This window comes from Aulostomus chinensis, chromosome 20 (genome assembly GCF_037954235.1).
Source record: "Aulostomus chinensis isolate RoL2024-O1b breed Wild chromosome 20, RoL_Achi_v1.0, whole genome shotgun sequence".
Classification (NCBI taxonomy): domain Eukaryota; kingdom Metazoa; phylum Chordata; class Actinopteri; order Syngnathiformes; family Aulostomidae; genus Aulostomus; species Aulostomus chinensis.
The window spans coordinates 15,006,237-15,020,813 of NC_141339.1; the positions used below are offsets into that span (position 1 = coordinate 15,006,237).

At 42.4% G+C, this 14,577-nt stretch overlaps 1 protein-coding gene across 2 annotated transcripts in view; it reads left to right on the top strand.

The window, feature by feature from the left end:
* Window positions 1-11,874, top strand: part of usta (uronyl 2-sulfotransferase a) — a 63,996-nt gene extending 52,122 nt beyond the window's left edge. For both annotated transcript variants that reach the window (XM_086190033.1, XM_086190035.1), the window contains 5 exons: window positions 747-826; window positions 908-1,061; window positions 10,271-10,368; window positions 10,461-10,618; window positions 11,526-11,874. In XM_086190033.1, coding sequence (XP_086046159.1) covers window positions 747-826; window positions 908-1,061; window positions 10,271-10,368; window positions 10,461-10,618; window positions 11,526-11,818 — 783 coding nt within the window. In that variant the 3' untranslated portion in view covers window positions 11,819-11,874. The remainder of the gene's footprint in view (window positions 1-746; window positions 827-907; window positions 1,062-10,270; window positions 10,369-10,460; window positions 10,619-11,525) is intronic.
* The last annotated feature ends 2,703 nt before the right edge of the window (window positions 11,875-14,577 follow it).

A 14,577-nucleotide genomic window follows, 5' to 3' on the forward strand; every position in this document is an offset into this window, starting at 1 on the left:
CAGTGTCAGTTAAAAACGTTTTAATTTTCAGGCGCTGTAGCCGGGTTTTTACGTGCAAGACTGAGAAAACACGCCGAATGCTTGACACCTTCACTGCACACTGCATACATCACTTCAGTATGGAAGCTACCACGGGCCTCTCTGATACAAACTCAAAAGCTTTTTTTTAAATTTTTTTTCTTTAATTGCAGCAGCGGGAGGAGAAACTTGGCGTTATATCTATAAATGCGCATGACAACTATAACTATGATGGTTGTGAGGTGGACAAAACAAACGACGTGAAATGTTGAAAAGCTGGGCTGTCGAGGGAGAGGTGAGGTCAGCCTGCGGCGGACGAGTCAGCAAATTAGATTAAGGATGTGGGGGGGGGGGGGGGGGGCAAGGCGGCACAGCCGGTAAAATAAATACGCATTTCAGTCATGGGTATGAGCTTAATTCAAACAATCACAATGACATCTTTAAGTTTTATTTTGCAATTTATAAAGATGCTTTTGTGTTGTCAAGCCTTCATTAATGGAGGCTCCTGTGTGAGTCGATTTAAGTTCTTGTACAGTGTCTGGAACCTGCATATGGCTCTGATTATCTTGCATTAGTAATAATTACTTGGTTTCTACCATGACGTTATGCGCTGGCACTCAAAATCGGAATCTCCCAGAATCTCCACATCCACGGCAGATTTTTGTAGTTTTTTTTGTTTTTGTTGCATGTCAAATGAACCGTGGTGTGTTGTTTTTGTTTTTTTTCAGGTGGATCTCATGAGGAACATCAGTCATATCCCCCAGCCGTTCCTCTACACGCGACATGTTCACTTCCTCAACTTCACCAGGTTCAGTAACCGCAGCAGCTCACAGTGTTACGAGCTTATCTAAACTTTTAAGTGACATTTTGTTGGTGTGTTATTTTCCAGATTCAGGATAGAGCAGCCTGTCTACATCAACATCATCCGAGACCCAATAAATCGATTCCTCTCCAACTACTTCTTCCGTCGATTTGGCGACTGGAGGGGCGAGCAGAACCACCTCATCCGAACTCCAGGGATGAAAGACGATGAGAGATACCTGGTGAGACTTTGCCTGTGAAGATGGATTGTTTTCAGTACTTAAAAAAAAAAAGCTTGACAAATGCTTTCTTGATGTCATGAATATGGATATTTTGAACACTTCTTGAGAATTAAACTGCAAAAAAATAAATATAAAGACACTTAGACACTTTTTATTAAAGACAACTCCCATCTGTTTTAAAGTGCAGTCACATGCTGTGCAGAGAAAAGGCCCGTTGATTAATTAGTTTTAGTTTTCTGGCATTGCTCGCAGCCCCGGGGGAAGAAGTTGGATTGAGATGAATTTATTATCATTTGTGTAATATTTGTAAGCAGTGCATCCGTCACCATGACGCTGTCAGGTTTGTGATGAAGAGACGGAGAGTTTTCCACCACAGACGCTTCTCTACAGAGGAGTCTAAAGAGCAGATGTTCCTGAAAGGGGACTGGATATTTAAAAGGAATCATTTTAAGATGACATGGCGTTTGAAATCAGTTGCGTAGTTTTATTTTCAAAATTATAATAATTATAAGAAAGGAAAGACCTTGTCCCAAGAAGGTCTGTTTGGATGGAAACATTGTCCAATTATCATGATGACGTTTTCTCCAAATGTGCAGGATTTTTTTTTTTTTTTTAATATTTATTGGCTGATTTCCCTCCCACACACCTGTAAACTAAAGCTGGGTTTATAAGTCTGGTGAAGGTACATGTAGCCGCGCATCCCGATGCGTATCCGGGCTTGCGCCTTTCTGTCGCTGTGACAGTCGGCAACAACGATAGCTGGCTCGCTTCCTAACGTCACATTAGCGCTCTTTTTCTGCGATACGTTCATTGAAGTGTAACTGTGTTCAATGTGTGCAGAGGATTTCCTGTTTGTGACTTTGATTTTTTTTTTTTTCCTCTTTGATTTGGACTCTAAAATAGATAAATAAATGCTCCGGCCTTCGACCTATACAAACACACAACACCTGTGTTTAAATGGCAGCTGTAAACTCCAGCTCTGCAGGAGGCACCTTTTCTGTTCTGGTCCCAAGAGTTCAAGTGGCCAATAAAGGAAACTTTACATCAATATTATTTAAAGAGTCAAGCAAATACTGAATCGTTTAGCCTTCCTCCCCCCTCTGTCTGCCTTTCATCACAGCACCCAATGCCCACAGGCCCATTTACCTTCATCTGGACGTAAGCTAAATCAGTGCAGCCCAGGTTTATGGGTTGAAATACGAATGCATTTGCAGTATTTGACAAAGCAGCACGCTTATTTTATGAGCGAGTCACTGAGTGGCCGATAACAAGGCTTTAAATCTAGATCTTTTTTGGCTTGAGGCCAGGTAATTTCACAACCTAAAGCTCTGTTGAGACATAAACTCAAATGTCTTACACCAAACCAGAAGGGCACCTCCACCAAGGACAGTGGGGTTTTTTTTTTTCGTTTAAAAAAAAGCACGTTGCTGCAGTGTTTAATAGAACTGCCCCAAAATTTAATAGCCTCTCCCCTGGCCTGTGCTGAACCCCTCTATGAAAATGATCCTAGGTTTAGTGGTTGGCAGATGGATAGACAACCCCACAGATGAAAACATAACCACCGTGGTGGAGGTAATTATTATTCTGGAGTGTATAATTTGAGGCACTATGGATGGTTATTGACATACGCAGACATCATATATCATACATCAATGCCCCGATCTGACGTTTTCATCACATGACGTTTTCATTAAGTTGACACATCCTGTGGATAATTATATCTTCTTGTGCGTTTGTTTGTTGTTACCTCGAGATTGAAATCAAACATACATTTGACAAATATAAGCAGCAGAACATGTATTCAATACAGGAATTAAAACCGCACTCTTACTTTGAAGATGTGGTGTCGCTGGAGGGGAGACGGCAAAAAGCACGGTGGCCTGATGTTAACCCAATATTTAAATCTAGCTATGATTACAATTAGAGACCTGGTTTAGTAGAACCACATCAGAGGCTCGCTATCCTACATCTGCCTCACAGAGATGTTTAGCCCTGTAGCGGCAGACTAATGCAGTATAAGACATCTCAGACATTTTTTCGCCATCGCCAATATTTGATGTCTGTTTCAGTTTTACACAGCAAGCAGCAACTTCACAGCATTTAACAGTTCCTAGCAGTTTAGTTGAGGGGTATCTGTGATCGTTGCGCTGAGACGGTTCTAGTTAATGCAGGGTTGGAATTCCCCTTGAAACTTAAGGGCTTTTAGGGAAGTTTGTTGATTTGCCGTCGTCCCCAGAGCCAGACGGGATGATCTGCAGATAAGATTCTCTCCTCCGTGTGTGCAGTAGGGGGCTGACAGCAACAGGGAGAGTCTGACCGCTAGTTAGCTTTGCGCCATGAATGGTAACGTATGGGCTGGTTGGCATAATTGCATGGCCCATCACACTCATTGTTAAATAACACTTTATGAATTACAAGAGTTTGTAATTTTAGAGTTCGACACGTAGCTGGAAACGACTTTTCTGACAACTCCGCTGGCAGGTGCAGTGATTCATGCAGCACCTCAGTGCAACTCCGCCCATCCGCTTACATTCCTCATCATGCTAAGCTAACTAGCTGTTAGCATATAATAGACATCTAGTCCTGCTGTGGGTAGGATGGCATTTAATGTTCTTCCCTGAATTTTTCTTTTCTATTCCATTTGTCATTTTTGTGACATGGATCAGAACAAGGTAGTACTGCAGCACTTAAAACAGGTCAAAACAATAATTTCATCAATAATTTGTTTAGGATGAAATGGTAAATCAGTAAGTCAGCGGAGGTCATGTCCACTCCTCCGCTCCTGAAGCCGTATCTGCAGCCGTAATGAGACGCTAACAGGGGGAGTGAATGTCATCCTGGCTTGAGTCTGACTGGCTGTAATTGAGCATTGGGCCGCTTTCCCTGGAGTTCTGGACCATGTGAGTTGAGTTATTAAAGTATGCAGACCACGGGGGCCCCTCGCTACAGTTAAAGGGGAGGGGGAGGAGGAGGTGGTGGAGGCTGTGTTGCTGTAGACTGGCTTACCTGTGTGTGCGCGTGTCTGTGAGGGTGCGCCTACACTCCTATACTTATGAGGACTTCATTAGGACATGATTTCCACTGTACAATCCCCAATAATTTACAATACTGTCTAACATACAAGGGGCTCTTGACTTCTCAGTCCTCCTCACCCATCAAATTGAACTCTCTCAAAATCAGAGATCAGTTTGCTTTCTTGCTATCGTTCAGAAAATGCACACGTCAACTGGACACTGCATAATCCGTATATAGAATCCTTTCATACCAAAGCCTCTTGGAAAAGCAGCTCTTTTAGTATTCATTTACATTTGTTACACCTTTGCTTCCATATATTTTTGTACTTATGGTGTGTGAAAGCAAAAACAGCCGAGTTTCCTCATCTGCAAAAATTTGATTTTAAAGTACAGTGGCATGAGGATAGTGTATAAAGCTGCTGCCCACTGTGTACGTGTCAAAAAAGGGCTTAAAGTTCCTGAAATTTTGGAACTGTGATGAAGGGTAACAATTGGATGCGTAATAGGTTTTTATAAATATTCAGGAATGTGGTATGTGAAAAATGCACATAAGTGTTTGTCGCAATTAAAAGTAGGATTTCTCAAGCTTGTTTGAGGGATGGAGATACGGGCTCTTACTTTGATCCTGGCACTAATTCTGACTGAGAAATCATATTCTGGCTTTCCCAGTCATGGACATTAGAATTCATCTCAGACACCAGACCCTCAAACACCAGACCCCCTTAGATTCCAGACCTCAAATTTGGCAATACACTTCTTCAAGGCCCCATGAATGAGCACGCCAAGTCAGATGTTGATTTAAACAGTTTTTGAGATAATCAAATCACGATAAGATATACAAATAGACATTTCTTGCTTTTCTAGATAGTTGATGAAGCATCAATCCTAAATATATCAGGGTGGAGTTAGAGAGTCCTAGTGGGGCACTAGCAGACTCATCCGTAAACAAATAGGTCAGCAGAAATAGAATTTTTCCTTTTATTTAATTATTTCAGTAAAATCAGGCCTCAAATGCAGATTTGGTATTTAGTGCGTTCAGAGAAAGCTCTAGATTTAGAGTTGTCCTCACAAGTCTAGCATTCCAAACGTGTGTGTGTGTGTGTGTGTGTGTGTGTGTGTGTGTGTGTGTGTGTGTGTGTGTGTGAGCCCTACTTTGTCAACACTGCGTCCAGACTAGTCTTAGTTATACCCCTGCCTGGTGTGCATTAGCCCAGGCTGTCCTGCACTGGCTGAATATGAGAGGTGTCAATGAAAGAACAGTGTCAGTTGGCTAGTTGGGGCTCAGGGAACCTGATGCACGTGTTACTGAGACATTCCTGTGGTCGGCTTGGATTTTCCGTCAGTCCCCACACCCCTTTTTACACTCACACACACTACAGTATGCAAAGCCATGCAGTGAGTGGACACTTGAATATTTATTGCTCCCCAGATTGGACACATGATTTTCGGATTTCAATAATCAGCCTTTATTTGGAATAAACCAGATATACCCACTCATACTATTTTTGCAACAATACAACATGCGTGTAAAAACTACTTAATATAGAGGGAGCAGTTGGCAGTGATTAATCAGCGCTTTCCTGAGGGCAGTAAGTGTGTTTAATGCGTTCATACTCACGCATGTAAACACATGCAAAAACATCCATGAGATAATTCTACGTGTTTACTGAACCTGAAGAGCACAGATGATGTTTTCATAGCTTTCAAAGCACTGGTCTGATCATGTGAGCTCCCCACAGGGATTTAAAGTTATCTGTCGTCAAGTAATCTGACATTTACATGCTCAAACAAATAAGAGCACACAAAATGAGGGAGGCTTTTCTGGCACAAGTCGTGTCGTAGCATGTTTTGACCTTAATAGCAGTAAAGTGGTGTAACTGTCACAGCAGGAGGTGGTGTCTTACAGTACCTGACATTTCTGTTTTGTTTTGTTTTTTTCCTGGATGGCCTGCAGAGAGGTTACAATTTATGAACAGTGAATTAGGGTGTGGCTAAGCTGTCCCCAAATCGACTTCATTTTCGTGTCAACAGAAGTGTCCCGTAACAACTGGTGTGCTTCTCACCTTATGGATGAATGCAGGTGGCTCTCAGCAAGTAGATTCACGACTAGATCCGTCTATCCCTCGCATCTCCTTGGAAACCTCCGTATCCACGCAGTACGGCCTGATTTTATTCTCTGAGTTTCATGGTTGACGTTGAAAGAGGAAGCAGGTGTGAGGGTTGGCGGCATCTTAAAAACATTAAAAGAGAGCCATAATCAAGCAGTTGTCTACTTGCGTGGGACTGCGACTTGCTTCTTTCTTCTACATTTGATCACAATAAATGTGTAGTTGACATGGTCACATCTTTTTCTTGTTTTGATTGATAGATTACAGACTTTTCCACTGCATACTTTATCAGACTGCGTACAAGCGCAAGTGTACTCAAGCGTGGGATGATGTCGCTAATGTGAATGCTGGCCAGCAGGGGGCAGTCATGGCTAGACGTGAAGGCAACCTTAGTAGTCAGGGGAGGGAGGCCTGTGGCCAGTTAGGATTGCCAGAAAGGGTGGCAGAAAATCAGATATCAGGGGTAGCCAGTGCGACACTGGACACACCCCAGTTTAACAGTGATACGACCTGGGAATGCAGTCCATATGTTCCATGTTAATAAGTCTGTCTGTCCCATGGGAACGGTTTACATCATCGCTTACTACTGGTTTAATTTATGCACACATTCCATTCAGGGAAATAAGAGGCAGTTGTACAGATTAGAGCTTGTTTTGCTACAGTTTCTGTGACTGCTCAGTTGGCCTAATCCACAGAGAGAATAGGAACAAAGGGCCTGAGTGTGCACCCAGGAGCTCTCTTCGAAATACTAATGGGTTTTCTAAAGAGAGTGTGTATTGTTTGTTGGCTGTGTGTGTATGTGCATGTTTGATTGTGCGTGGCTGTATATAAATGAGTTGTGGCTGGATTCCCAGAGGTCCCTCCTAAAATGTTGAGGTCCTTGGATAAAGCGGACGAGGGACGAGGGACTTCCTTGCAGTGTGGGTCTAGGAATGACAATACGTGTGTCACTTCCTATCTGCCTTTTCTTGGCAGTCGACTCTCTGAGGTCAATTCCTCTTTCTCGTTAAGAGGTTGCTACGGTTCCGGAGACAGTCACCGTCAAGTAATCGGAAGATTCCAATTACTCTGCCTTCTCCAGAGGCCATGCTGAAGTGTCCTTGACCGCTCCTGAGGCCTTCGCCATCAATGTGTGTGTTTGCAATCTGGCACCTTGCATAGCAGCCTCTGCCAACACTGTATGAATGTGTGTGAATATGCTGTAATTTTGAGTGGTGGGTAGGCTAGAAAAGAGCCATATAAATGCAGCCCATTTACCATTTATTTTAAATGTACTGTAACTGCATTTTATTGCAGTTCAAGGTAGTTCAACTGCATGTGATTTATAGTTATTTACACACAGAATACCATGCCAAAATCTGTCTTTTGACAGTTCGTAGCACTCTCAGATAACACATATCGACTAAAGAGGAAGGAGATATACTGATATTTAATAACACCGGTCATAGATAAAGAACCGTGTATTTAAATGATGACAGTCAGTCTTCAAATTATGACTCAAAGGGAAAATGGGCAAACTGGTCATGAGGACACGACACCTACAGCAACAATAGCACAATGCTGGACTGTTCGCGAAAGGCTTCTCGGGGATTTTGTTGTGGTTCCTTTGAAGGGCTTTCCAGTGTTAGTTCCTCTGATCTCAAATAATTCTTGTCGCCAATGCGCAGTGCAGCTTGGTCAGTCATAAAGTACAAACGCAGCCTTCGGCCACCGGGTGAATCAGAGACACAACTGTATGACAGCTGCAAGGAAGAAAAATCACTGAGCGAGTTCATAATTTATGTCCCAACAGCTTATGTGCACCGAGCTCAGGACAGACCCTCACACGTGCTACCTTGTTTAGAGGCTGTAGAGAAATCGCTGGTGTCAGGATGTATACTGTACATATCAGATAAATAAAAGGTGCTCGTCTTTGGAGTATTATCACATCGTGTGAGGGAGGAGGCTGTGGAGAGACGAGGGAGAGAGGCGACCAGTGGCCCAGGTTGTGTCCTCTTCAGCTCCCTCTGTGTCCTGCCAGGCTGTTGTGGATGGGGATGATCGGCATCGTTCAGGATGGCCGGCACCCTCCACGTGCATCCTTTCACCACAGTCCCCAGAGAGTCCTGCCAAATGCTTCGCCTTTTTCATCAGCTTTTCACCGGCGTCTGGAATCTTTGTTTTCCTGCTGCCTCCCAGCAGACCTCAGTGTAAAGAGGACACTGGCCACCACTGACTGGTAGACCATGTTGCTGACGTAAAAGGACCTCGGCTTACTCTGGAAATACCTGCCGCTTTCTGAAGAGGTTCAACGACCGGTTCACTTTGTCGCACTGCTGCAATGTTTCAATAGCCACGTCAAGTCTTTGGTCTTGTTGGAGGCCGTTCATTCGGCCCAGCCAGTGGAGGTCCATGCACACCCTGTCCCACCCATATATGTGTGACACCAGTGTCATCTTGTGGATGTGGCAGGACTCTTAGTGGTTCTCTCTGCTGTGTACAACAGGAAATGAGCTGTAGCAGTCTTCTGTGGAGCCTCTGTGCTGCTTACCATCATCATAGAGACGCACTTCTAAAGACCAGGAGACTCACAGGGGGTTTGTCCCTGCTCCTTCAAATTCAGACTGAAAGTCACTTTTGGTCCAAGTATCCTCAGAACTTTGTCGTAGAGATTAACAACTGGGAAGTTAGAGAACTTCTTTCCCTCCAGATCTGTGTTTTGTTTTTTTTTTTTTGGTTTACACTGCCACTCAGTCACATGCTGTAAGTCAAGCATGAGTATCTACCTGGATGGAGGAGTTCAAAGGTTCCTTGAAACAGGGTTCCAAGAGCTAAAATGGTAACGTGTTCCTGCTAGAGCACCAAAAAAGGAGGTTTACCCTCCAACAGTTCCTCTGGCCTGAAAGCACCTCAACTACGGGGGTGAGATGGTGTCACATGACAAAGGGGCGAGTCCTCATACAAGCACCTGTTCATCCATGTCGAGTCCATCATGTTTGCTCTTCCCGGGATATTTTAGTTGTGAGTGTTTCCTCGTCTGATCCAAGGTGCTGAAGACATTTTTGCTACAAGATACATGATTGTCATGAACAATAATAAGAGCGCCTTTGTCACGTAAACCCGCATTTGCAACTTGTCAGCGCGCCAACATTCCAAGCTCCAGCACCTCCAGGGCTTTCACTTCCCACCCTCAGCAGCAGCGTGCGTCCTCCAGGAAGGTCTGTGCCTCAGATCCTGTCAGACACAGCTTAATCTCCATGATGGACCGTGTTGGCCTCCATGTTGGCTTTGACAAATCGCTCCGTCTGAGTCAGCCGTTACCAATTTATCAGGGCGTAAATCCTCAGGGCAAGTTGTGACCTACTCGTTTGCTCTTTCAATTTTCATCCTCTGTTAGATTGAACTCTTTTTTTTTTCTATTATAACTTGTCAGCGCCGTTTACCTTATAACTAGTGTGTTTAAACACAAGTATGTCAGGCTATGCTTGTGTGTTTGTGTGTGTGTGAGTCATATTATGGAGTGTTTTGTCGCTCAGGACTTGGTCCATAAGGCTTACGTCACCTGACATGGATTTGACTGCTGGTTCCACAGCACTCAGTGGCTGGCCAGCTTCTCCCCTGTATGTGTGTGTTTTTAATCATTCTTCTGTAGCTTTTTTCCTCCCCCTGTCATTGTTTAGGGGCTTAAGAGTTCATGAGAGGTGACTTTGAGTTCACAATTTTAACTTTTTATCGTCACTAAATGTTTGTTTAGCTCACTTGCAATTCCACAGCAAAGAACTCTTAATAATGGAAGTATCTTCCTGCATTTATGTCATCATAATTCAGCTTTACATTGGATGTTTTTTGTATTTCTTGCCCGACTTCCTGCACTACTATATTATTTTGGTCTCAGCCTCTGAGAGCAGCTGAGGTGAGCTTATCCTGGTGCACAGCATGTCGTTTGGCATCAGGTCGCTGTCAGGGAGTGCATTGCAACGTTGGTGAAGAGCTCCCTCTAGTGGAGGAAATTAATCAGTACAGTTCTACTTCAGTCATTTTCTTGCCATTGGAAAGGAAGGTGCCCTGTATGATTAACTGGATTATTGTGTGCTCTTTTCACTTCCAGGACATAAATGTGTGCATTCTAGAGAATTACCCAGAGTGCTCCAACCCCAGAGCTTTCTACATTATTCCCTATTTTTGCGGGCAGCATCCAAAATGCAGGTATTAACCAGCTCATGAGTAATGCTGATATTTAGTCACTCTCTCTTTTGTTCATTCTTAAGTCTGTCTTTTCTCTTCTCTGTCCAAAAAAGGGAGCCAGGAACATGGGCTCTTGAACGGGCCAAACAAAATGTACTGGAGAACTATCTTCTTGTGGGCATCCTGGAGGAGCTGGAGGATGTGCTGCTGTTGTTGGAGAGGCTTTTACCTCACTATTTTACTGGAGTACTCAACATCTACAAGAGCCCAGGTAGGCAGATGTTCACGTTAAAATGTTCTCAACTATTTGATTGCCTTCTTATCAAAGGCTCAAGTGTGAGTTTGTGTTCCGCTGTCACGCAGTTGATAAGGCAGATGTAGAATTGCTATCATCTCCACAGCGAGTGTAGTTACAAACACTTGCTAAAGACCAGAGAGACCACAGAGAGAGATGTGTGTATGTATTATATATACATATATACACATATGTATATATACATATTTTTTTACATATATGTATATACTTACTAACAACTAATGACTTAATAACTATATGTCAGTATATATATATATATATATATATATATATATATATATATATATACACACATACATGTGTATGTACATACATACACACCTACATACGGTACATACATACACACCTACATACGGTACATACATACACACCTACATACGGTACATATATACACACAGATATACATATATGTATACGCACATATACATGTGCGTATACATATACGTACACATACATACACACATATATACATACATATGTACGTACATATATACACATCAATATAAACATACATATAATCACACACATATACACATGTATACACATATATACATATATTCAGACACACACATATATAAAGTTTATGATTCTTGCAACTCCTTTTTCAGTGTTTTTACTTTTTCTGTTTCTATTTCATTTAATCAATCATTCCAACTAAAAGAACTTTAAAGCACCATGTGAAGTAGCAAAGCCCTGCTAATTTGTCTTAGCCAATGTCCGAAACCTAATTTCCAAATTTTCACCCAAACTTAGCTAAGTTGGGTGTCCGCACTTGACTCTTGTCTTTGACATGCAAGAAGAGACTTGTGAGCATCTCTGCTTTCTATTGAACTCACGGCCATTGTTTGATTCGTCTTTGCAGACTACAAGAAGATGGGGAACATGACGGGCACGGTACGCAAACACACGCCCACCCTGGAGGCCCTGCAGGTGCTCTACCACCGTATGCGCTACGAGTACGAGTTCTACAACTTCATCCGTGATCAGTTCCATCTCATGAAGAGAAAAATTGGCCTTAAATCTGCTTCTCAACCCCCTGCCTACTCACCTGATTTCCTGCGGGAGCTGGCCCTCCGAACCCCAGAGCCTCTAGATGAAGACGAGGAGCTGGACACAGATCTGGAGGATGCCAACAGCTGGCTGGTTCATCCTTAAGAAATGTCCGATGAACAGTGGACTTAACCAGAAGCTGACTGGCTGGAGTTGCTGGAGGCAGCCTGAGGGCAGTCGGGGTGGGGGGGGGTTGGGGGGGTGGGGGTCGTGCGTGGTCTTTTGCCATCCCCAAGAAACGTGAGGTGCATTCACTAGAGTGCAGATCCTGACTCTTCTGATCTTGTGAGCTTTGTTTTCCATCCGACTCCTACCCAGACAGGCTCAGCAGCACCAAGGACTGTGGGGGTTGTGTAATTGGAAGGACAAAAAAATATATATATACTCTATTTAAATTTTGTTTGACTAAGGAGAATGGGAAATAATGTAAATCTCAATCCATCTGATTGTTCTTTAATCATTGCTGTAATCTCCAGGAGAGATTAGCACAAGGTTAATCTGGGGTATTTACTGTAGGGGGAGACTTCAGAGAGAGGAAGGTTGACTTGTTATGAAGGGGTTAATGTCTAAAAAGCTAATGGTATCCATGAATAAAAGAGTGCCAAAACCCTTTGTAAGTGCCAAACAAAGAGTTCTCGCATCTGTGTGACAGGAACGTCTGTGCACAGCTGGTGGAGGTGTGTCAGCTGTTCCAGTAGAATACATTTGTAAAATATTATTAGGTATAAATGAGGGTTAAACCGTGAGCACTCGATTATGAATTCAGAGAATTCCAACGATGTGTGCATGAATGATTGAGTTTGACCAAACCAGTAGTTTATTTTAGCATAGGTTTACATTTGGTCATGTTTGTTAAGAGACTTTAGGCTGGCTTTGAAGAGTCAAAAGGCTAAAAAAAAAAAAAAGAAAGAAAGAAAGAGAAAAAAAAGCATTTATGGAGCATATTCTAATCCAAAGTTTGAAAGATTGACCTTGCCAAATACCAATGTTTCTACTGCGCTGCGTTACTTAACTGTATAATAAAACTGCACTTTTCATAAGGTGACTTTTTCTGAGATTATGCAGCAAAATGAGGGATTTGTTCACAAAACTGGATACTAATTTGCTTTAAATTGCAAATAACACGTTACTGTTTGAGGATTTGCTTTTTTTGTTTTCAGATTATGATGGGAGGTGTGTGTTTTTTTTCGTGTTTCCAGTCCCAGCTAAGACTAATCTCCAGCAGCTATACCGAGTGGGTGTCACTATAAGGATCTTTCATTTTACCATCTTAAACTCCATCATTGTAAATGGTCCTGGTTTGTGTTGTGTTTCCTTTTTTTTTTTTTTTTTTTTGACAGTTTAATTTATTACTTTTTATTCATTTGCATTCCAGCTAAATTTCTCAGGAAGGAAAGAAAATGTTTTTTTTTTTCTTTATCATTTTGTATCTTTGATTTCTGTTGACTATGAAACGATTCTTGGCATGACAAGGATTAGTTTATATCACCAGCTGAAAACTGCTTAACAACAACTGATGCAGTCCATCATCTTACGCTCTTCAAAATAAATGTCCTCGAACTATTCCAGCTAACGACTCGGCCTCACTTCAAGAATGTTGATTGGTTTGTGTAAAGCTGTTTTTTTTTTTCTTCAAGCCTCTTAAGGCCATTAGCAATGACTCATCTTTCTCTTTTATCCTAAAATAGCAGAAAACAACAGTGCACCGCCCTCACATCACTCTTTTCTTTAAAGCACCCTGTCCATCATCGAGAACGCTCATCCTCTCAAGGGAAGAACACTTCCCTTAGAGCCGGTGCTGCTTACAAAGTCCAACATAGTCATAAGAATCTCTCTTCTGTTCACAGCAATCATCCTTATCAGATGCTAACGAGATTCAAACCACAGTGCTACTCATTATTTCAAAGTCTGAGTGGCGATGTTCTTAGTGGCGATGAGGCGGAGCCAGTCCCGGCTGATATCTCCTGAGACGCCGAGTTCAGTCACTCGCCCATACGGATGATTTAAAACCTCCAATTAAACGAATCAGATTGTTTTGGGGGGTTATTTTGGTCCGTGGGAAGAAGCCAGGGCACCAGTAGGAACAGGGAGAACACCAAGCTTTGAACCAGAACCTGCACCAACACCCAGGATGCAGCTAATGAAGCAACTACGTGCACCAGTTGAAATATGAACGTAGCCGTTGATGTTCAATGCTGAGATTTACTGATGTAGATACATCCTGTATAAATATTCCATTCTATGATACTCGTATTCTGTGCATACTTAAAATCTTTTGGACTTAAAAAGTAACCATTTATTGATTTATTTATTAAAATAGAAAAAGCCTATTTATTATACGTATTTATCACAGTTTCTTCTCAATAGCAAGTCGCAATAAAACACTACGAGCAACTAAGAGTGTCAGTTTTAAGCGTGTGATTCACTGCAAGCGTAACGAAAGTCCGGCACGAAATATAAAGTCTTGAAGTCTTTTCTTACACCACCTTTAAGGACAAATTTGATCTCTGAAACCACCTTTAAGTCAGTCTCACGATCCGTGGGATCACATCCCGCTCTAAGCTCACCATGATCAAATGACTAACATGACCAGCGAGTGGGCGTACCCCATTTGGCTTTGTTTAAAATGTTGATATTGTACTGAGTGAAGTTGTATTGATGACCAACAGTATTTTGTGATTCATATATGACAGTGAAATACTGTGTTGATGGTTCGAACTCATACCTGTGTGTGTTTGTGTTGGTAGAGACCAAAACTGTGGGTGTGAAGTGACAGTTAAACACTAGCCATGTGTTATACCTTGTTTCAGTGTGACTGTGTCACAGTTGAAGTGCCGCAACAACACACACGCATCTGTGGAATA